Consider the following 25,908-nt stretch of genomic DNA (forward strand, 5'->3'; position numbering starts at 1 on the left):
TTGATTAATACAATATGAATATAAATTTAAACTCAAGAGGGAAAGACTATTGATATTGTGCACAAGAAATATGTACCAACTGACACACTGTACAACTGAAAGAAGGCTTTATTTGTTGGTTTGTGTTTGTGTTTATGTTCATTGTTAAAAATAAAAAAAAAATATAATAAAAAATCAGTAATTGCCACTATTTCTTCCCAATTATCTTATTTTTTGTTTTGTCAAGGAAAAAAATATTCTTTACTTCACCTGCTGCTTAGCAGACTGAGTAACTGTCTGAACTGTTTGGACAGAAAAATAATTAGACATAAAGAAGTGTTTAATGACAATTTAATTTAGAATTCACATTTAAAAATTAATTTCCTTTCTTTAGATCTATCATTTGATTCTTTAGACATTAAAAGCATTTCCTTTGTAGGTACCATTCAAAGAAGAGAATCTATGTTTTTGAATCTGATTAAGGCCCATGTTTACAATTTGAGGGTTAACCTGGATCCAGTACCTCAACACTATATTAGTGTTATTACAGAAATATTTTTTCATCTTTGGCTTATAGACCGTATATGCTCCTTTTCTGGATGAAAAAGATTTGGTATTAGTGGCATATTTACTGGTAATGCACAGGCTGGATTACTATAATATGCTTTTCATTGGATTGTCCTTAAAACGGGTTTGGAAGGTACATGTTGCATTACCAATGGAAGAGAATATTTGTAGCTGTGGGCTGAACTGTGGGACCCTTAAGTGATCTCTGAACTTGATTGTCATCAAGTTCTGTGATTGGCAATGATGATGTTACCTATTCGGTAATGAAACTTCCAGGGGTGGCCTTCAAAAATTTTAGCAAAGGGTTCTCTGCCCAGTTGCTGGGTGGGCGTGGCCATGGTGGGTGTGGCCTTGTTGGCCTCCTGCGTCATTTTTGCCCTCCCCAGGCTCTGGGGGCTTTCCTCGAGCCTCCAGGAGGGCAAAAACAGCATTCCCAGGCTCCGGAGGCTCTCTGGAAGCTGGAATTTTCAGCCTTCCTGAACTTCTGGGAGGCCCATTTTTCACCCTCCCCAAGCCTCCACTCGCACCCTGCATTTACCTGCATCAAAATAGGCTGCGTGGGGACTCCTAGGGTGGGCGGGGTGGAGTGGGATTTGGGGGTTCTCCGAACTCAACACAATCAGGGCTCTCCCAAATCCCTGCGAACCCCCAGCCGCCCACACCTGGAAACAGCACCAAGGATCCTACATGATGCACTCTTTCTTAAAGGGTTTCTGTCACAGACTCCAGAGTACTTTGCAACTTAAATCTCTTTATTATGTAACATTTTGAGATATAGTACACTCTCAATTTTTCTTTCCTCTTTGTATCTGCTGCAACATCTCCTGGGACTAATATTATACCATAGTGCAACTGCCTTGGAATGTAACAAGAGAACCAGATTATTTGCAGGATCCATGTATTACCATGTAATTCTCATCCTTTGAGATTCAACAAAACATCTACTGCAAGTTTCACCAGAGAGGAACTTAATATGGTACCTGGTGTTTTTGAGATGGGGAAAAATGTTTCTATAATAGAACAATATTCTCTTGGCACTGCCTCCTGCCACTTTTTGTTAGAATTTAAAACATCCAAAACTATGGTTTATATTGCTGAAGTATGATGCTAATGGAAACAATTTTCAATGAAATTAATAGGTCTACCATATTGAATGTTAATAATTAGTAGTACATAAATGTTAATACTGCTAAATTACACAACAGAGTACACAAAAGCTGAATTTAAAAAAAAGATGTTGCTGAAGCACTTAAAAAATTAATCAATAGGCGCAATTCAAATTACTTCAGTTTGCCTTAATACGTTCCTTACTGCAATTCAGTACTAATATTACTATGTCAAAGATTCTCAGGATTGAATAAACAAAATATGACAATACCAGATCTTTCTTGTAAATCATTCCAATTCTCTTCATGTTTAGCAAAACGAAGATAAAAGCCACTGATTTTTCTGAAAGACAATTCCCAGATTGTCTCTTTGCCAGCTGCAATATTACTTTTGCTAAAACAAGACCATACCTAAGGGAAAATATAGCCACCTACCCCTGAAGAGTTAATCAAGGACTTGCATTAGAAGTTAGCTGACAAACTCTTAAGGCTATCAAATTTTGAGTTACCGTATTTATCGGCGTATAACACGCACAGGCGTATAATACGCATCTTCATTTTAAGAGGGAAATTTCAGGAAAAAAATTAAATTTCTAAATAAAAACTTTGAAGCAAAATAAGGGTAGCTCAGAACTTTTTTTTATTAATATTATTACCACTTATAAGGTAAATAATGCAAAATAATGCCCTCTGCTCGCACCGCCCGGCCTCCGCCGCACCGCCCGGCCTCCGCCGCACCGCCCGGCCTCCGCTCGCACCGCTCGCACCGCCCGGCCTCTGCTCGCACCGCCGCACCGCCCGGCCTCCGCCGCACCACCCGGCCTCCGCTCGCACCGCTCGCACCGCCCGGCCTCCGCTCGCACCGCCCGGCCTCCGCTCGCACCGCCCGGCCTCCGCCGCACCGCCCGGCCTCCGCTGGCTTCTTAACATTATATCGGCGTATAACACGCATACATCATTTGCCCCCTATTTTCAGGGGAAAAAAGTGCGTGTTATACGCCGATAAATACTGGTACTTTGTTATGTCTTAGGATTCGCTTCTCCCTCTGCATAGAGCAGACACATGCCACACTGAGTGATCCCCTATACACAGTGAGCCTTCTGCCAGTTTTTTTTTTTTTCCTGGCCCTGAATCATAGCAATAGCAATAGCACTTAGATTCATATACTACTCCATAGTGCTTTATAGCACTCTCTGGGCATGCCAGTAAATTGTCCCCAATAATCTGGGACCAACCTCAGAAGGATGGAAGACCGAGTCAACCTTGAGCTGGTCAGGATTGAACTCCTGGCTGTGGGCAGAGTTTTACTGCAATACTGCATTCCAACCACTGCGCCACCACAATTCATCTTGGAACCGGCATCTCTTCAGCAACTGACTAACTCAATTTTTGCCTGCAAGACGTTCTATTTCTTTTCTCTCTTCTTTCAGCTTCCACCTGACTCCTTAACCCATTTCAACTTCTCCTATGAGAGCATCTAATGCTGTAACCCAGGGGTCTTCAAACTTGACAGCTTTAAGACTTGTGGACTTCAACTCTCAGAATTCCTTCTTTCCAGTCATGTTAGCTCAGGAATTCTGGGAGTTGAAGTCCACAAGTCTTAAACTTGCCAAATTTGAAGACCCTTGCTCTAACGCATATTTGCTTTTTTTTTCAACTCTTTCTCAGACTTAGATTATAACATACAAGTATTGCATGGTGGTTGCATGACAAGATGGAAGATGATATTTACCTTCTTTATTCTGCAACATACCCATTAATTTTATTAACATAATCTTGTACTTAAGCACTTTCTTGGTAGCAACAGCCAATCAGAAATTTAATATTTGACACAACTAACAGAATATGAATAAAACTTTATCCCTGCTATGTCATGAAAAGCAAAAGAAATACAAAGATACATCACAGCATACTTTCTATTTGTTCTGAAGACTAGTAATTTTTGAGTACTTACAAGGCTACACTACCAACTATTTCTAGATGAGGTAGGATTTGGTTTTTTAAATTGGAAGAATGATACAGATGAGGGGAAATGTACTTCCAAATCTCTACTCCTTCAGTTCTTTGGACCTGAGAGAAACCTGACAAGGACAACTCAAAATGTCCTTTTACTTAAGTTCAACCACTATCATCTTCAGATAGCAAATTATTTAATCTCTAATTTAAAATGCAGCAATTTCATTTAAATTGAATAATTTTACCAGATGGATTACAATGTTAATACAGCCTTTTTTGTGCAAATTAGAGGAACATTCAAAACCCACTCATAAATCTTGTCCCCTTAGGACATGTATATATTACATAGATATAGTTGATGGCTCAGAACTTTCTATAATTTGAAGACAGATGCTTCACAACTAATTGAACTACTGTATTCAGTGAATTGGTGACATCACCCAACTTCTTCAGTACCAGTTCTGACACACAGCTATAGATCTATTCAATTATTCACTAAATAGATTAAAACAAAAACAAAGTTGTATTCTGTAGCTGATCTATCCCATATCAGTCTATAAATATCAAAGAGAATAATTCTATGGTTGTAAAATACTCAGGCAGGAGACAGATGTCCAAGGTTTATTACTGAACATCCTTCAGTTTTTCAAGCAGCAAAAATATAATTTAGGTGTATGAATTAGTTTAATCAAGACTATAGGCAATTGCAGCAGTTCCTTTATACTGAGTAACAAAGACAGATTAGCATAGATTTAGAAATTTGGGCAGCCTTACTGCAGTTTTCAACTACCGGTAACACTAAATAACAGTACCTGATAGTCACTTCAAAAAGGTTATTGCTTTTTATATTATTATTTAGAGGCATGCTGATTCTGATTATGAAGACTACATATAACTATCATGACCAACAACCATCGCCAGCTTCCTTGTCTGATAAACTTGGTCTGTTGCTATTAACCACTTAGATTTTTTTTTATGACAAACTGATTACTACCTCTTTCAAATTGCTACCTCAATATTATTCTGACTCTCAAAGAAATTCACAATCTCTCAGACTAATCAACTATTCTTCTTACACATGTAGCAAACCAAATTAGAAAAAAATTAAACTACACTCTATCAAATTCAATACTTTGTTTCCTTGTAGTTGTCTACTGTTTTCCTTAAATATATTGTTTAAACAGATGGATGTTTCACCAATCATCAGAATTCTCTGACATAAAAACTGTAAAGTAATATACAGGAGTCATCCCACCACTGTCTCTTATTCAAGTGGAGGCAGCTGTACATAGTATCTATGAAGTCACAAAATACCCACTGTTGCACATTTAAAATCACAAGCATGTAAAAAAAAGTTATAAAATAAAAAAATTGCAGTAGATATTGTACACCAGTTTTACTTTTTGATTCAACCTCAAAACAGGACAATGTAAATGTCAACTCGTGAAGCTTCCCTGACCTGCTCCCGAGTTGCCATAGGCAAGGGGATGGGAAATCGTGCCTCACAGTTGCACCAAAAATTTACTCCTCAGTCATAACAAGATGCAGTCTGGCTGAGAATGTCAAGGCCATTTTATACCAGCAATGCCTGGAGGGAGTGACTTCTACAACCCGCAAAATCACCTCATTGGGGAATGTGACCAGGGGACACACTTTGGGGGAAGTGGGAAACAGGATCAGAGGCAAGGCGTGAAGGGGGTGAAGTCAGAGTTGACTTCACCTAGGTAATGCTGACATTGGTGCTCCTAATAAAAGACTGGATTTTTATTGACAGGTGGCTTGAAACTGTTAATTGTGTTAGGGCACTGGTCGGAACCCTGACAGTAAACAGAAAAATAAATATGACTATGGTGTTAGTAGTGCTATTTGTTTTGCAATCTACTTAAAAGCTGACAAGGGTCTGACCAGGAGATAAACTCTCTAATTCTAACCACATTTAAATAGATTTAGGAATAACCAAATCACCAGATGTATTACTTTAACATGTTAATTTTAATGAAATTAATTAATTTGACAGATTGATAAACAAAAAAACCCACATAATTTTAAAATCTCTTCAGTGAACACTATCTTAACATTAGGATTAAGATACTGGGCTGATATAAAGGAAACCGAGTTTTTCATACATAACTCACCAGATGATCTGGGGCTAATCTTACTTTCTCTATGCAACCCACATCATAATACTATTGTGGAGGGAAATAGAAAGTGGGAATGCTATGCATACTATACCATAAAAATGGAACAAAAATTAACAAATTAAGGAATAAACAATCTCCTCTCCAACTGACCATGAATTTTAAGGGAAAATAACAAATTGTTGTCTTGTGCTTAAATATTCCAAGCCTGAAAAATGTGTTTTCCTTTTTTTTTAAACAATACTATGACTAATCTTTAATAATAGCAGCACTTTAGAGCACTTTGCCTAGAGTTGGACACAACTGAATAGGGAAACCTTAGTGTACTAGCAATATAAAACTATGCACCTTTTCTTGTTTCATACTTGAAATTAGGTACACAATTCAGAATTCAATAAAAGAGAAATAAATTGAATATTTTTTACCCAAAACTGGGTTAGTTTCAAATACGCACTCAAGATCCAATTTCTCTCCCTGGAAAGAAGCTTTGATATCTTTTTAAATGCTTCATTAAAACAATGTTTTTATGATGTTTTAAAGCTGTTATGTTCTGGGAAGAAGTAATTACAGTATTTAAGCAACAATTCTGAGTATCTTACCAGGTCTTTTTTTCCAATGTGTTCGGAAGACAAAAAGAATAGAAAGATGGAAAGGACATTATGTATTCAGGAAACATGCCAAAAACATTTAATGCAGCTCATTCTACAATTATTTAATTTTTGGCATGAGATCAAATACCTTTTCATCTTTATCACTAAGCAATGTATGCATGTTCATTGATTGGCTGGAAAATATATTATTACATGATGCTTTTAAAATATGCTCACCTTCATCACTTATTGCCTGCTGTTTAACCAGTGTCATAGGAGATCTGGCAGGGGGGTTATTTAGTGGATGACGCCAACTTTTTGATGTTTTGTTTTTTTCTCCTTCAAATATCTAAGAAAGACAACATATACTGTGTTTAAGATGAGAGAAGAAAGGAGAAATTATGCAATGTATTGTACAATAACTTGCTTTCATGATGGCTATTTTTTGGGAATGCTAATGCCCAGTTGCAAAAGGTTGTCCTAATTTTGATCATACATATAGTAAGATGGAACAGAAAAATCATGGTATTGGTATCATGGTCAGCAGATAGCACATATCTTCCAATTGCAATGCCAATTTAATTTAGTTTAGTAGTTTTCAACAGAAAAAATAGAAATGACTTTTGCCATCACAAAGTAGAAAAAGGATTGGGAACACTTGGAGATAAATTTAGAATGTATCATTCTAATAAATGAGAGCATTTAAAAACATACAATTTCTACTATGGTATCAGCTGGAAAGTTGAAGGGGTCTTGGCACCTCACATAGAGAAGCATTATTTGGGATAGTGAATATTTAAATTTTCTCTAAAATATTATGATCTGTCATAGCCCATTCCTAATTAAGATGGAGTACAGGAATGGGAATTCATTCTTCTTCTAATTGAGGCTATTCTACATTGTTAGCATCCACTGTTAGAATTTCAGCAACATCTGAAAACACACTACTTTTTCAGAGATGAAGTAACTATTCTCTAATTTTAATCTTGATAGTAGCAATATAGGTAGTCCTTGACTTACAACCATAATTGAGTCTATAATTATGGTTCCTAAAGTCATACACTATGGTTGTTAAGCAAATTAATTGTTCACTATAAGACAGTTTTTGGCAGAAATCAAAAGTAAATGCTGGTTTCCAAAAAATCATAAATGGTGGCCATGTGATTGTAGGGCACTGCAAATGGCTGTAAATGTGGTCCTGTTGCCTAGCATCCAAAAGGTAGTCATGTGATGATTCATGATGTTTTTTCAGAAAGCGCTTGATAGAGACCAGAATATAATTTATTAGTAATTTACAGCCTGGCGACTCACTGGAGAAGAGCCTAATGCTGGGAACGGTTGGGGGCAAAAGAAGAAGGAGACGGCAGAGAATGAGGTGGCTTAATGGAGTTACTGAAGCAGTCAGTGTGAAATGGACTCCGGGGGATGGTAGAGGACAGGTAGACCTGGAGGAACATTGTCCATGGATCGCAATGGGTCGGACATGACTTCGCAACTAACAACAATAATTTACAGCCATCATATGCTTCTGAACTGCTGGGATAGCCAGGTCTGAAGAGTTGTTAGCTTAATGCATTACACAGTTGATCTTACAATTAAAGAATATAGTGAGAGTCACTAAACAAAGCAAGGTATTTGTGCAGGCATTTGAATCACATCTGTATAAATTCCTTGGTAAACAGACACAGAATACAAACATATTTGAAAATATGCAGAAATCCACTTAGGAATAACAAAAAAGAAACCAAGTAAATGAATTAAATATAAGCTGAAATGCAAAATCTCACTATTGAGGAGATGTTTATTAGTACTGTACATTATATTAAGACAGAAGGACTGGCTTTGGGATTGTTAAATCTCATCCCTTTATAAAACAAAAATGAGTTCATTATTTATGTTGATAAAAGGAAAAAATGCTGCCTTATTCTTGGGTTTAAAACATATCTACCACTTTCTCAGGAATCCTGCCAATCCAAAACTCTGCAAATGCCAAAAGCAAATATAGTCCCAAGTTATTATTTCTTAAAGTCTCATTCAAATGGGGAAAAAACCAAATATTTAATAGAAACTAATATGCTATAAACGATTATGAAGGCACTAGTTCAAATCCTCGCCATAACCATACACAAATATACCAAACTATAGCCACATTATCTCATTCTTATACATAGCTCATAATTGCAACATAATGCAGATCTACATGCAGTTGTTGCAAGCATTATGTATCTTAAAACAATTTATGAAAAGATATATGCCTTATTCTAATAGAAAAATGTTAGAAACAATGGGGGGATTTTATTATTGTTTCTAGCTAAATACTAGGTTTTCTCTCATATTCTCTCATATTTCCTCATTCTTACCATTGATATTTCCCCAGGTTCCAGACCACTTTTATTGCTTTCAGCATCACTAATCTCATCCTCTTCTGTGGATACACTACTAATTTCTTCTTTCTCAAAGCTCTCCATTTCAGAAGCACCATCCTCAGGAGTTTGCCTTGAAATATTTGAAGCTTTTAAAACATCTTGATTGCAGCCAGGATATGAAAGCAAAGCCCCTTTAGATTCTTCAGAACAAATATGTGCAAGGTCAGAGACTTCTTTCTCTTCCTTTTCTGATTTTATTTCAGGAACTTGATCAAGTTGTGAGCTTGAAGGGGAATGACCTAAATAAAATTCACCATCAAGACAAAAACACTAACAGTTCTTATTCATTTCATTATTATACAGAAAACACATTTGCAGACATTTTAAGTTTAATGAAAGATAATTGATTTCAACATCAAATATTTTAACAGTTGAGAAATCACTGGTCCTTTTAAACCTTTAGATTCAAATTGAGTAAAGTTGTTTCTTTTTTGTTAAATTTTGGAGAAATTGATTTGTTAACCAAAAAATTTTTTATATGTATTTATTGGAACTAGGGTCATTCTACAGGCAAAAGATACATTTTGTATTGAATGCTGCACTGTAATGAAAACACATTTTCGTAATGAATTCTATAATAAAAACACGTTTTCTAGTATCACTTCTTTTTACAATCCACAATACATTTTGCCCACTGTTATGAACAGTCTCTCTACTCATTTTATCAAATTGTTTGGAGACATTAGTATTCTTGGAAGGAGAGACTCAATGAAGATTACATCTTCCATTATAATATAAAAAATGCCAAGTTAGATTCTCAGTCTTCCATGAACAAAATTAGTCTTTTCAACTCTCAAGGAAGGAAGTTCTAAATCCAACTCTATGTTTTTAAACTATTTTATTAACTTAGCACATTTCAATTTTAAACCTTGGTAAATAGTTACAAAACAAGCAGACTTAGACATTACATCTTTAATAGTAATATAAGTGAGGAAGGAGCCTTCTACTTACTAAGCCTGTAATTCCAGTAGTTTTGTGCCATGTAAAAATATGCTTATATGGAACACTGTGAAAAACTGTACATTATAAAGTACATAGGTACTTTATTTAGAGGCCCTTTTTGCAATTAAATCCTTTCCTAAAGATATTTTATATATTAATATGGTAGTTATTATTTTCCTTGTTTTTGTCCACTCCAGAGCTATTAGGAAATCAGGAGATGAAATTGAAACTTTAAGAATGCTTAGCAAGAGTTGGCTTCTGAACGATCATTGCTTTATTGGGACAATGTTCTATTATTTTTTATTATTGACAAATATTACAAAGGTACTAAGCATAATATAAATGATCGTGATTGGGTAATATCACTGCAGAAATAAAGAAGCATAATGGAACAAAATAGGGTATAAATTCTCACTTGCAGAATCACAACATCAACAATCTGCAAATTATATGGAAAATAAATACCATTTATCTCACCCAGTATCTTTTTGTTATCCAATAAATTTTGATCTATGTGCATCCTGCTTGGGACTTGTTCTTCCCCAGAAGGCACTCCTGTGTCTTCTGGCTTTACTTTTTGTGATGGTTTGTCTTTGACCTTGAAGCAATCTGTAGCTGCTTCAGTAGCTGTGATTTCTGTACCAACCACTATGGTTGATGGCTTCTTGTCTTCAGGAGTTTTAAGCTTTTTTGATCGTGATCTGGTATGCTGGAAGCTGTTAAAAGAGATACTGCTGTCAAAATGGAACGTCTGGCTTGAGTAAGATAAAATATCTGCCAATAGAAATGTTATTTCTGCTTGCTTTAAGAAATTTAAAAAATGACATTTTTTCATCTTTTTGTGTAGAGATAGTGTTTACAATTTATTAAGCAAGAGATTAACAATAGGCTGAATTTAACCTTTTAATCTGTCATTACTACACTTTAAAACTAGCATTAAACTAAAATGACCTCAAACAACCTGCTGAAGCAAGTTCCAAAGTTGGTTACCTGGTTCAGCATTATTTAGAATGTGACGGTGCTCCTAATCACATTCTATCAATCTTTAGCAATGATGCTCAGTCACAAAATGTGGAAGACATTTTGACAATTTACTCTTCTGTAGCTTTTACAGAAAATATACAGGTTTTTTGGGCTTGTCATAAATACAACTTCAGCAACAGCTAATTGAACTGAACTACAAGTATTCCTCGATGTACAACCACAATTGACCCCAAATTTCCATTGTTAAGCAAGACAGTTGATAAGTGAGTTTGGCTCCATTTTACAAGCTTTCTTGCCACAATTGTTAAGTGAATCACTGTAGTTGTTAAGATATTGATATCGTTGTTGAGTGAATTTGGCTTCCTTATTGACTTTGCTTGTCAGAAGCTCACAAAAGGCCAAGAATCTGAATTTTGACCACATGACTACAGGGCTGCTGTGATGATTGTAAGTATGAAAATGGTCATACGTCACTTGTTTTCAGTGCCATTGTAACTTGTAACAGTTACTAAACAAATGGTTGTAACTCAAGGACTACCTGTACACAGAATGAGAATTTGTTTCTATAGTAGAAACTACGAGACTATAGGATTTTAGAAAATATATCTAGCTATTAAGATTATACACAATCAACAAAAGATGGAAAACATGACTGATGCTCTTTCAAATTCTAATGTACACATTTTATTGCTCTTTTATTAGCAAACTGCTTCTATCTGAGAATGAATTCCCATCTTTTGACACATGCTGCTGAAATGGACTATTACTTAACAAGAAAGTTTCCTATTTTTAGAAAAAAATGGAAATAGGTAGGTCTCTGCTGAGAGACATCTTAATTTTATCCAAAGATTTCCACTTGACAAATGGCTCCACAGCATGATAGATGGCTCCAGAAAATGTATTTGAGTGCTGAAGCGTGTGAAGAGGATTTCCAAGAACAATTCCAATATATCTGAAACTAGAAAACTCTTGCCAGCTTAAAGCAAGAATTTCTTTTTTTTTTTTAAAGAAACCTTTATTGAAAATTTAAAACATTAAAATACAAAAATCAATACAAATATTTAAAATAAAAGTGTTGTGTATATTACAATCTATTTTGACAGTGTTTATATTTCAATTGTTATTCCAGCACATATATTATACTCCTATTAGCTCTTATGTATATACCTCTGTCTTTCTATATTATACATTCCTTATTTGCTTGTTTCTATTGTTTATCCAATGGTATCAGTTTTCCCATACTTTATAATAAACTGAGTCATCCTTCTCTTTTAATTCTAATGAAACCCTAAGTTGCATTAACAGAGGGATACAATGAAGATCAAGTGAAACACTAATACTACTCTATACTGCCTTAGTATGACCACATCTAGAGTACTGCATTCAGTTTTGTTCACCACATTATAAAAAAGATGTTGAGACTCTAGAAAAAGTACGGAGAAGAGCAACCAGGATGATTAGGGGACTGGAGACTAAAGCAGGATGATTAGGGGACTTCATTGAAGAACGGTTACAGGAACTGGGCATGGCTAGTCTAGTAAAGAGAAGGACCAGGGGAGACATGATAGCAATCTTCCAATATTTGAGGGGCTGCCACAGAGAGGAAGGGGTCAAGCTATTTTCTAAAGCGCCTGTAGGCCAGACAAGGAATAATGGATGGAAACTGAACAAGCAGAGATTTAACCTGGAAATAAGGAGATACTTTCTGACAGTGAGAATAATCAACCAATGGAACAGCTTGCCCTCGGAAGTTGTGGGAGCACCATCACTTGAGACTTTCAAGAAGAAATTGGACTGCCATTTGTCAGAAATGGTGTAGGGTCTCCCGCTTGGGCAGGGGGGTTGGACTAGATGACCTATAAGAGCCCTTCCAACTCTGATTATCTGTTATCTGAAAGTTTGTCCATTTCTGCGCAGTCAAAAATCTTTTGGATAATTAAACTATCCATCAGCATAGAATCTCCTTTCCAACACTGTGTGAGTGCTAATCTCACTGCTGTTATTATATGCAGATTAAATATTTTATCTCTTTCGTATAATTCCCTTTGATGATTCCCAGAAGAAATATTTCTGCTTTAAATTCTATTTGGACTTTCATAATATCTTTTAAACATTTTTGCATTTTGGTCCAATATTTCTTAACTTTTGGACACAGCCACCATACATGAAAGAAGGTACCCTGTGATTGCTTACATTTCCAACAATTTGGACTTAAATTTGGATATATTTTAGCCAATCTTGAAGGGACTAGATACCACCGATAGCACATTTTATATTGATTTTCTTTATATGACGCTGATTTTGTTATTGTGTAATTTTTTTCAGATCTTTTTCCAATTCTCCAGCTCTATATTGTGTCCCAAATTCCTGGCCCACACTATCATTGGTCCTTTCACTATTTCTTCTGCTAAATCATATTCTAATAAGTAGTTATATATCTTTATATCAATTTTTCCTCTGTACCAGCCATTAGTTTATCTAATTGATTTGGTTCTATTTCAATTCCAAATTCCTCTTGGTCTTTTTTATATTTTGATTTTAGTTGGAGGTATGGCATCCAGTCTATATTTAGTCCCAGATCGTTTAGCTCCTGGTTGGTCTTTAATGCTCCTTGGGAGTCCAAAAATTCATAATATCTGGCTATCCTTCCTAGATCTAATGTATTGGGGTGGATACCCATCCCAGGATTTTTATTTTTGTTAATTTTTATAATGTTTATAATGCCATAATGTTTATAATGTTTATTTTTAATTTCTTCCCATATTCGTATTAAAGAATCCCTTACCATATGTCTATAGAAAATAAAGAAGAATTTCAAAGCTGTATTATATTTTTCCATTGTTCTTTTAAATAAACCAAATACTATGGTTATTTCTTCTCAATCTGCTGAGTCTAATAAATACATTTTAAAAAATCTACATAATTTCCCTTTAGCTGTAGTATGATTTATATTTTTCATTGATGCATGAAGGCACTATTGAAGCTGATGGTGCCTATTATTTCTCTAGCAATGCTATATAATATGGTCATGACTTGCCCTTTAAAAATCTATTGCACAAATCATTTGTCACAATTACAATTTCCATCTTTACATAAGTACCTTAAATTAAGCAGTATTAATATAAATGATTGAAACACAAATATTATCACTTATTTTTTTTCTTTGACCTGGTGTTTCTTTCTATATACAAGGGGTTCTGTCTAAAATTGTATTATTTCCAAGAGTAAATTTATAATATTTTCCTGTGACATATTACAGCAAAGGTGAAACTGAACATTTTATTTTCATTTTGGAGATAAACATCTCTTGCTGTATGAGTTGTGCGTGAGGACTTGTGTGAAGACTATTAATTAAGCAGCACAAAAATGCAACAACCATCACTTTAGCATAGTGAATAACTGCAATCTGTGTACACATCTGATAAAACTTTCAACATAATTACTACAATGTATCCATTTTTAATTTTAATTTGGCTATGCAGATAAAAAAAAGTTCTACTGACAAGGAAATAATTTCTCTGCCAAGTACAAATATTAGTTGTATAATAAATATGCCAAAATCTGTAGCAATACAAAAGTAACATTAAACAATTATATGACCTACATATGAAAAACCAAAGCTTATCAAGTTGTAAATATGCATATGTATTAATAATAAGACATGACATGTTTGTTTAAAGTGTAATATCCTATAAGAATTGTCATTTTGGGAGAAAAGGTTATCAATAAAAAAGAAGAGACCAAGTAAGGGAATATCTGTCAGAGAAGCCAAGCAATAATTAGGCAATGATTCAATCATTTGCTACATTGGAATGAGAATAGGAAACTTAAATAACATTGTCGAGTTTGATATAACGAATAATTAAATTTCTTTATCAGATTTGGAGATCAGTTAAAGCAAAACTCAGTCAATATTTATTTTGGAAATTTGGGGTGAAGGAAATAATCGTAATCAATTCTGCACTATTGAAAAAGATGCATGAACATCAGTTTTATTAATCAAATAAAAATCCTCAAATTATTCCTGCAAATTTTTATAAGTCTAAAGAACTCTTGTTTCTCAGATATATTTTGCTGATTGTTCTCTTGTTTCAGTCAAAATATCATTCTGAGACATAATGCAAGTACAGTTCATATTTCTCATCATAGTGCTACATAATGGAAAGCATGGATTATATCATATTCTCCACATCCAGAGAGGCCATTTACATCCAAAGTGCAATAAGTTTAGCTACATCTATTTAACTATGGTATATTATAGTCATAACATTGATTAAATGTATTAAACATTATTTTACCAATTATTACTTTACCGATCTGACACATTATTTTTAAAATATATTTTATAATACAATATAACAAATATCTATAAAAATGAAGGATCTTATTAAATCAGATTTTAGTTGTCCCCTCCTATTAGAAGAGATTACTTGTTGATTGTCATTTGCAAAGGCTGTATGTTTAGAACTAACCCACGAAAAACGCTTATTGTTTTACTTTTACTCTGGAATTCTTTTCCTAAAGAGCTTATTTCATTCCCTAATTTACATCACAAAACTGGTTTTTTTAAAAAGAGGCTTTTAATGCAGAAGTTTTTTTGTTCTGTTTTTGTCTACTGTAAACTTTTATGAAATTGAACTATGAATGAATTATGACTGTCAGGAGCTGCAACCTGTGATATTAGATTTACATTTTTGTGTGTGTCATTTTTATTTTAAAAAGTCTCTATTTTACTAGAGATTTTATAATTACTACTATATATGACAGAATACTATATATGACATACATAGGAGAGAAATTTCAACAAACATTAACGTGTGAATTTCCCTGTCTCCTCTCAAATTTTGATGTGATTGTAAAGAGAAATCTGAAAGCATCTATCGCACTTTAGAATAAACACAGATGCCAATTTTAATATCTGTAAAATATAAATCCCGATCTAACAGAAAAACAGACAACAATAAATACATCTATTAAATATTTCTATGTTTTGAAGTGTTCAGATGTATTGATCTCTAGTTCCCATAATTGTCTGATATTTCATCAACATTGACATGGGGACTATTGTCTAAAATATGTAAACGATATTAGATAAGAAATGGGGCTCTACTTTCATATAAATACATAAATTGTAAAAATATTAGGCAAGTGGAAGAGAAAACAATGTATTTTTATCATGGGGAAAACATCAAAATAGATATTGGGTGTTAAAAATAATGTTTACTTATCAAAATAGGTATATAAAAAATGTTGTTGGTGAAAAGTATTGTTTAGAAAATTGCCTGTTTTATTCTTTTTATTCCTTGGAGTTAGCCCTGATTCCCAGTGATTGCTGGACGTCTATGCATTTTTCTTGTCCACATTTTCAGAACACCTCCATAAAGAGAAAAAGTCTAAATATTATATTAATGCTCAGACCTCCAAACATTAAATTTTCAGTAATGCTTTCTTGTTCAATTTTTCAAAATCAATATATGTATTCAGTAAGTATGTCCATGATGAAATATGACCTTTTTGCTCCCAGAATCACTGTTAAATTTAACGAGACACAAATTAACTATGAGTAAAATAAAATAATAGACTTATAAAAACAATATCTGAGACATGAAAGCATATATTTTAAGTTTAACTATAAGTAGTGGAAAACATTATTACCACCTGGAACATCTCTTCGTTTTCCTTCTTTTCTGCAACCAGGCCTTTACCTCAGGTGTGGTTTCAGGGGTGGGCTTTGTATGATCAATATTATATAAATCTTTTCCTTGTTTCCACAGTTGGTATCTATCTGGCTGAAATTTTCTCACAAAGATGTCCATTGATATGGTCACCATGTCATTTCTACAGGTACACTAGAAAAGAGATTAATTGGGTATGTTAATTAACAAGCACATATACAAAGGATAAACTACAGTAAATAAAACCACAGAAGTAATGCACAGAATTCTCTGAATAGCAGTCTTTTAGCATGAAAGCTCTAACAAACGGTAAAATCTATTAAAAGGATTTACAATTCCAATCCTCAGATTACAACAGTCATACAGTTACAACAGGCAGGGATTGCTGTTGCTAAGTGATGCAGTCATAAAGGGCAACTGCTTAGCAATGGCAACCCTAGCAGTCCCAACTGCATCATAATCCCCAGACTACATGGGTTCTTAAACAGGAAGAGGCAAGAGTCCAACTTAAGGTATGAAGGGGAATGTGGGGAAGGCTGGGAAGAGCTACCCACCACTAGGGGAGTGCTGCAAGCACGTCCACGCTATACTGTGTGGACAAGTACATGTTACAGAGTGTGGGCAGGAGGAGGGATACTAAAAAGTGGAGCCATCAGGAGAAAAAGCAGTGGAAGTGATTTATGGGAGCAATTTTTCTGGTGTCAGAAACCATTAGCAAAAATCACAAATGGTGATCATGTGATTGCAGCTTGCTGTAAACCAATAAGTTTGCAGATATACTTCAAAGTGCGATTTTTAACCTATACAAATCTAATTCCAGGTATCTTCAGGACTATGCCCTCAAGGTAAAACTAACCTGATATGTAAACAAAAGAAAAAATTAGCTGTAAGAATTGCCTCAAGTTCAATAAACAGTATTTCTAAGCGTATGGAATTTCAGTCTTAATGTATTAAAGTGCTATGCTTCAGAATCATTTTTTTTCTGATGCTTTGCAGTGCTTCTTTGTCACATATTCCAATGAGTTTCTGGAGCTGTTTTCAGACATAAGCACTGATTGCATCACATAATGAAATTAATGATATTGTAGAGAAATGCGAGATAAAGTTAACGGAGGAATAAAAAAACCGCTTGCAGAACTATTAAGAGATAATAAAAGAGAATGTAAATGACAACGTAGTCTTACGAAAGGGGGGAACATAAGAAAGAGACTCTGCCTTTATTCTACATGGTTATACGAACCAACAGAAGAAGGAAAAACTCTGACAGGTTTTCAAGATTCTGTTATTGTACCCTACAACAGAGCTCCAATCATTCTTATGCTGTTTTCTGGCCTTTCCTGATAGATATATTCATGCTGCAACAAATTAAATTTATTTTGGCATAGTGATATTTCTTCACACATCTTTTTTGTCCTGACCAAATTAATCTATTAAGGTAATTAAAACATATGTTTATTTTCAATATAAAAAATATTTAGTTTGAGTCAAATATGTCCTCTTAAATTGAGAAAGAGGATGGAAATAACTTTTGCCATTTTTTTCTCCTATTATTGCATTCTTTGCTATTGATGTTGGGGGGATCTTAAGAAGCCCACGATAAGTGATCCTGAGAGCAGAAGATGAAAAGAGGGACTGGCCAAGTGGCCTCTCTCTTCTTCCATGATCAAGTCTCTACTATTTTTCTGAATATTAAACATACATTCACTTTATTGCTTTTGGAGGAGGAACACATGAGAGGCAGTTCACAGAAGAGTCACAGTTTCTTCCCAGCCTTCTCAATCACATGCCTCTAACTTCAAGATACAATGGTATCAGGCATGAAAAACAATTCCGTCATCATATGATGATGTTTATATTTCAACACTTTGGATACCTAGAAAACACACTATTCAATATAGAAATGGAGTTTGCAATACAAAAACAATAAAAATATAACACGAAAAATAATTCCATAAATATTTTAAAAGATTAAAATATGTGCTCCAAATGTTCCTGAGTTTGAGGTAGGATGAATACTAAAACCCCTATTAATTCATTGATGAAATATGTCCCTTCTGAAATAATATCCAGAGGTTTCTAGTCTTCAGAAAGCAAACTATTTATATAAAAGTATAATAGACAATGTAAGGGACAGTCATAGTTTAAAATGTAACACAAGTTTTAGATTCATTATTAGTATTTCTCTTTTTATATGTAAATGCTGGACAGATGGGGCATTAAGCAACTTAATGGAAGGCTACAAGAAGAGGAAGCAGTGACTAGCCATTGTAGAAAATTAGAATAGTCTTACTGCTTCTTGCTTTGATGTGATATGTGAGGGCAGCAGTGGTACAGTGGGAATGAGCAGCACTATCCAGAAGTGTTTCACAGCTAGGAAGCTGAATTGGCAACCATGCAGCAAGACGGATGCTCTGAAATCTTCAATTTCACAATGCCATCATGTGCTGTTAGCTTTTCCAGTTGCATCATTTGGTTTTTGCTGATTGTCTACTACATTGTGATAGATATCCAGTCCCTAGCCCTACATTTGATAATGTAGAAGAGGTTTGAAATTGTTTTTCCTGTCTGGGAGAAACATGCCTGCCCAGCATCAAGAAGTTCTCTGACACTTGGGATGGAACAGTTCTACAACAAGGTCTATAGCACTGTGACCAGAGATGTGGCAGAAAATAGCTGGTGTGAGGGGAGCAAATTTGGGTCAAGGGACTAGTTGTTATTGATCCAAGCCCCATGGCTACTCTGGCAATCTGTCTTCTTTCCTTATCCCAAGTTCCTACTTGTCGATTTTGTTTCACAGACATTTTTTTTATTGTGGACCATGAAAGATTTACAATCTATTAGACAGTGTGAGGTTAATTAATTGGATTCCACAGTCATGAGAGCTGATGGCATCAAGAGGAAAGTACGATTTGACAAGCAGAGAAAAATATGGTGGGAATCTGAGAGCTGGATGCTCCTGGGAGTAACTGTCAGTCCCACTTGCCATCCTTCACCCTTGATATCAACTGCTGGGTCCTAGATGGCCCTGGGCTAGTATATAATAAGGTGACTCTCATCCTTGATTTGATCATGGACAAGGAAACTCACCTGGCATGTACAAATGACATCAATTTGCGTCAGGGAATTATCTTCTTGACATATACCCAATTATTTCTGAAAAAGTAAACAAGACTATTGGGACTATTAACCTAATCATTTGTTTAGCTGTGAAGGAAGTTATTGTTTGCCTCCCTCCATAAAAAACTGTCACTGGATCCAATAGTTCTGGATTACTTTTGTCCAGTCCACAAAAGGTTACTGACTAAATAGTGAAATGGCAGTTTTAAAGAGTCCTGGAGGAAGTAACCTTTCAATCCAAGTTCAGAACTGGGACACAATATAGAGATGGCATTGGTTGCACTTGTAGATATTATCTGAGCTATGATGGCGCAATGGTTAGAAAGCAATATTGCAGGCTATTTCCGCTGACTGCTGGCTGTCAGAAGTTTGACAGTTCAAGTCTCACCAGGTCAAGGTTGACTCAGCCTTCCATCCTTCCGAGGTTGGTAAAATGAGGACCCAAATTGCCACTATGCTGACTCTAGAGAGAACTATAAAGCACTGTGAAGTGGTATATATAAGTCTAAATTGCTAATCTCTGTTTGGGATGCACAGATGCAACTATTCGGCTCTTTTTCATCTTTCATCTTCTTTCAAAGCCATTGACCATGATAATAGTTGTAAACAACCGATGGGCCACTCTGTGGTGATAGTTCTTTTCCTGTCTCTGTGGCTAGTTCAAATTGGGGTTTGTTTTTGGGAGAGAAGAGTATAAATCACCAAGCTCAAAACAGGGCTGCCTATCAATTTATCATGAAATTCACTAAGCTATTATGAAATCAGGTCAGAAAAATCTTCTCAGGTTCAGAACTGTTTGGAATAATACTCTAAAACATGACAATTTTTAGAGACTTGCAATTTTTAAAAGACTTGACATATATATTATTTGAGAAAGGAGAAGAAAATGCCATCACATAATAAAAACAAATATCTGAAACAAGGATTAGTTGTGCAGTGCAAGTGACTCATTGTTTCCTAAAATATATTTGAAGATGAGAATTCTTTCAGGAAAGTTCTGAAGAATTACTTTCCATTTGTTTTATGTATGCAATAGGAGTATTTGTGACAAAACTTGTGGATCAGCATAGTACAATATATGTAAAATTCAATCTGCTATTTGGTTGTTTGTTTATAATATGTGTATATAAACATAACTCTGGACAGTATGATTAACAGCATGATTACTCTTCATGCTTTTCAAGAGTCCATAAGATATATACTAGAAACTGAAATATGTAATAAAAATAGACCTGCATAATTCTGTATTTGCCTATTCAAACTCTGGGCCACTCATATAAAACTAAAGCAGTACTTGCCAATCATTTCTCTCAAATAACAAATAAATCTAGGTATCTAAGTCTTCTGAGTATTGATTGAAACTCAAAAAGATTCCTTCATTCTTTGCCTTCATTCATCAAAAATATCATACAAATATTACAAATACCACACAAGTAGTCCTCATCGTACAACACAATTGGGACCAGAATTTCCACTACTAAGCAAGGCAGTCATTAAGCGGATTGTGCCTGATTTTACAATCTTTTTTGCCATAGTTATTGTGAGAATAACTTGTAGACAGTATTGCATAGCCTTTGATATTAGCTATCCATTTATACAAGCTGCAATAAAACAAGGTTCTTCTGATAAAAAGCCTTGAAAAACACATTGTCTGTTTTTTACTCACAATACGGAATCAGTGTCTAACTTATTTCAAAATACATATCTTTCAAGATTTTAAACTTTAGTTCTATCTTTTAAAAAAACTGTAAACAAATAAAAATGTTTTCAGTTCCATTATGGGGAATTACTGATATATAGTACTGGATAAATAATAGCTGTCAGCATACTTTAATTTCATATTAGCTATTCTTATTGCACACAGCATCATCAATGAGATAAATGTCTACATGATTAAAACTAAAATGAAATAAATAAATACTACATATTCAGAGTTGTGTTCTATGGCAAGAAAAAATAATTGTATCCTTTTAAGTCACTGCTATTAAATGATAATTTAATCAGAACAACATAATCAGTTCTTGAATATAATGCTGTTTCAATGTTGGCTGCAGAATAGGAAAAGGCTTTGTCCTTTCTTCCATTAAGCAACCATGTATGCTGAAGGCTAAGGCCATAAATATTATCTGAATTATGTCCTAATCAGAAGTTCATTTTCTCTTAACTAGTGAAGCAAATAAAAGTGAATTTGACCAAAACATTTGGAATAAAATTAATCATACTAATGAGGTCACTGTAGAGATTAAAATGATTAACAGAATATCATTCTGAAATCAATATCTCAATATTTCAGAACTGGGCTGATGGAACTTATACTAATGTTCTGTAAAAGGCCTTGTTACATAGCAAAATAAATAACAAATATAATGCCCCTATACCAATTCTTCAAAATATCAAATACCACATATCAAATATTCTGCCATCTGTAGAGGCTGGGAATTTTATATTCCATTCTCTCTAATTTTGGCTGTTTTTTTCCAAAATCAAGCCACACCAGCCAATACCAGAGAGAGCAAATAAAGTTATCATGTCAAGGTGACTTCACGTAACCAGTACAGGAAATTATCTTCAGGATACAAAAAATAACAGAGTTTCTTTTTAACATGCTGTAGGGACATGTTCACATATTTGAGGATAGCCTCCCCCACCCTTCAAAAAACCAGCTGCTGTATGGGCTTCACTTCAGTGCTAGAGTCAGTCATACATTCCTTCAGAATATCATTCTGTTCTCTTTCCCTGCATGTTTTATTTCTGTGCTGCTTTAAATATATATTTTTCTAGTACTGTTTGCCCTTCCAGGCATAATGATAGCATCCTGTTATTTCTAAATGAACTAAAAAAGAAATCCACATCAAAGAAAGGAAATGGTTATTCTAACAGTTACAAAATGTGATGCAATTAGAAAGCAATACAATGTAGCATGATACCTATAATAACATACAATTGAGTGTTATGTTGAAAGTTTGGAAAGAACTCTGATATGGCAATTTAAGCACAGTAAAATATGATCTCTACAAATTCAAGCCGACTTCTTCAATTCCACCTTCACCTTAAATGTACTACACTACAGGGCAGTTTGCATGTTTTCAACCTTCTATATGGGAATAAAAACAACAGATATAAACTAAATATGTATATTGTTGTACAAATATTTCTAAACCCTTATAAATTTATGAGTGGATGGAAGAGCTCTGTATACATAGATTCTCTACAAAAGGGGAAAACATTGTTCATTCAGATCACAAATCTCTACGATTAAAACATTACTGCATGATAATTAGAGGATGCTATCAACTCAAATTTTTGCCATTTGAAATTCTCCGAACAATGTTACCCCAAACCAAAACAAGTTCTATAATTTAATGATTACCTAAATGGCCATACCTTCACCTGGAAAATAACTACATGTATTTTCTGTTGTTTGGAATTTAGAATCTAAATGAAAACAAAAAAAAAAAACCTTAAGAAAAATTATCATAAATCAAACAAAATCTATATAACTCACGTGTCCCTTTCCCTACTAAACGTCTATGGTGATTCTCAGTCATTCAGGTCATGGTTGTCCCAAAGGTGCTTTTTCAAAAGGCAAATGCACTTTGTTTTTCCTTGAAGACATTTCACTTCTCATCCAAGAAGCTTCTTCAGTTCAATACAGATGAGAAGCAAAACATCTTCAAGGAAAACCAATGGCCGGTTGCCTTTCAAAAAAGCACCTTTGGGATTCACCCTACTAGCTTGATCCAAAATGATTTTTTTCCTAACTAAATTTTTATCTTTGTGGTACCATTTATGAGACCAAAGCATGAGCAAAAATGTTAATTTCTTATTTCTTATAAAGCTCACATTAACAGAATAACAACAGAGTTGTAAGGGGCCTTGGAGGTCTTCTAATCCAACCCCCTGTTCAAGCATGAATCCCTATCCCATTTCAGACAAGTGGTTGTCCAATCTCTTCTTAAAAACCTCCACTGTTGGAGCGCCCATAATTTCTGGAGGAAAAAGCTTTTCCACCAATTAATTGTCCTAACTGTCAGGAAATCTCAGTTCTGGGTTGCTTCTCTCCTTGATTAGTTTCCATCCTTGCTTCTTGTTCTGCCTTCAGGTGCTTTGGAGAACAGGTTGATCTTTATCTTCTTTACGGCAGCCCCTCAGATATTTGAACACTAGACATACCCAATTACTACAGCCATTCTTCATATGTTTTAGCCTCCCATCACTGGAATAAATACCAAGGCCTCAATCCAAGCACAAATTTAAACTCATTAACCTTCTCTTTGTTTTCTCTATCTTTTGGATGTTATATTGCCTCATTGAAGGAGAACAGAAAGCTGCAAAGTTAAACATATATTTTTGAAAATCTGAATGCACACTAAATATTTGTACACAGTTGTTTATAGTTTATTAATAAGAAAACACTGAATATATTAAATGCAGATATTTAGACATCCTTCCAATCACTACTTTGTAATACCTCCTTGGACAGAAATAAAAGCTGCAAACATTTTCTATAGCCAGATAAGAGTCTTTCTTTTTCTGCTTTTGGAATTTTTCTTACTCTTCTTTGTAGAACTCTTCTAGATCAGAAATATTCTTAGCTTTCCTTGCATACTCTGCATGTCTGAAACATTTTCAATTATATTCAAGCCTGGGGACTATGAAAGCTATTCCAAAACCGTTATCTTTCTTTACTCTAATGTACTTCATGGTTGATTTGGTTTCAGACTGTTGCCTTGCTGAAATATCTACCTCTTTTCAGTTCAATTTCTTCACAAACTTTCAGATATTAGTTTCTAGGATATATTCATACTTAGTTGAATCCTTTCATATGTATAGTATTTCTTTTGCTACTAGCCCCATGGCAAGGGAGGCGGCAAATAAATTTAACCAATAATAGTAATGATAATAATTTCCACACAACCCCAAAGCATATTAGAACTAATCTCATTCTTAACCCCGGGCAAAATAGGGTGGAGGGTTCCCAAAAGCTTCACCAATCTTTCTCCCAACCAATTACATCTTGTCTGGCATATGACAGTTCAATCTTTGCCTAAAACATTTTGAAACAAAATTTATCAGGTTTCTCAAGTTTCTTGCATACTTTAGAAAATGTGATTGGGAAAAAAGTTTCCTTCAGACAACTCCCCCACACAGATTATTATTTAATGATGTGGATATGAGGGATGTGTAATAATATACTATGGAAATAAGAGTTTAAAAGGGTCACAATGTTTGTATACTGCAAAATTATCTTCCGATTAATTTTTAACCACTTTATATAAATAAGGCACTGAACCAACTAGATTAATACCCTACCATATTCACAGTTTTCTTGTTTGAATCCTTAAACAACTATATATCAAGGTTCTGACTAACAAGCCCAATCAGAACTCCAAGACTCAGACCTCTCTCAAAGAACTTCTTTATTGGGCACACGATTAAATGTAAAACCAACTGTAAATCTTTCCCACTGTTTCAGTATAATTAAAATAGGAAATAACTCCCTCCCTAATTGTCACAGGTCACATTGGCCAATTAGGTTAATTGACAGGTTCTCCAGGCACTCCTTCCTGAACTTATCCATCACCTCTGGAGATTACCTTGGTTCTCATGAGAAAACTATGTGTTGTATCTAGCAAAGCATTCAATCCTCCTTCCCCCTTCCCCACACTGTGTGGCAACTGAGGAACAGAAAAATGGCTCCTGCCAGGTTCGTTTTGAAGTTGACACTATATATATTGGGTATATATTTTACATGAAAAAATGTCACATTTAATTTTGCATTATGTACACAACTTCTGTTACTTGTGGGCTCACTGAAATATACAGTTTGAATAGGACTGCCTAAATCTTTTTATGCAACTGCAATATGGAGATAATTGATAAATTGGACAATGACTTTTTTTTGTCCAATTGATAAATTGGACAGTAACTGTAGTATAAATGCAAGCTAGTCTTAATGTAGTGTCAATAGCATATGAAAAAATCCAAAACTTTTAAAATCCCTAATATACAGCATATCTCAATTATACATTCATCACAGATTTTTGAGAGGATATTTTTAAAATTATTTGCAGTTATCTGGAAATCATCCATAAATAAATCAACCATAAATAAAGCAGTTTAGTACTTTTGGCAAGCAATAAAGACCATTCTAAAACAATTCTGCTTCCTACTCTCCAATTGCATATCTGATGCCAGAATAGACATCTGTACGCATTATATAGTAACAAAAAGAAAGACTATTAATATAAATATGTAAAAAGGAAATTATAACGTGACAGCCCTTTTCAGCATGTCTTGAAAAGTTGCTTCCCATTGCGGTCTATTCAATGTCAAGAAAGAAATATGATGAAATATATTTTACCTATCCACTTAAAATTTTGTCCAGATTAAATTAGAGTAGGAAACTTGTTTGGAAGAACAGAAC

At 34.5% G+C, this 25,908-nt stretch overlaps 1 protein-coding gene across 12 annotated transcripts in view; it reads right to left on the reverse strand.

Moving 5' to 3' along the window:
- The window catches only part of KDM4C (lysine demethylase 4C), a 204,782-nt gene that overhangs the window by 71,517 nt on the left and 107,357 nt on the right, over window positions 1–25,908 (reverse strand). For 6 of the 12 annotated variants that reach the window (XM_087957743.1, XM_087957742.1, XM_087957744.1 and 3 more), the window contains exons 10-13: window positions 16,348–16,538; window positions 10,183–10,421; window positions 8,698–9,002; window positions 6,575–6,686 (exon numbers count right to left, since the gene is read on the reverse strand). In XM_087957743.1, the coding sequence (XP_087813869.1) occupies window positions 6,575–6,686; window positions 8,698–9,002; window positions 10,183–10,421; window positions 16,348–16,538 (847 nt within the window). Of the gene's footprint in view, window positions 1–6,574; window positions 6,687–8,697; window positions 9,003–10,182; window positions 10,422–16,344; window positions 16,539–25,908 lie in introns of all 12 variants that reach the window. The other 6 variants (XM_087957736.1, XM_087957738.1, XM_087957734.1 and 3 more) reach the window with 1 other exon arrangement.

Source organism: Notechis scutatus, chromosome 2 (assembly GCF_049901735.1).
Source record: "Notechis scutatus isolate UNSWTSFEM ecotype Mainland chromosome 2, rNotScu1.2, whole genome shotgun sequence".
NCBI lineage: Eukaryota > Metazoa > Chordata > Lepidosauria > Squamata > Elapidae > Notechis > Notechis scutatus.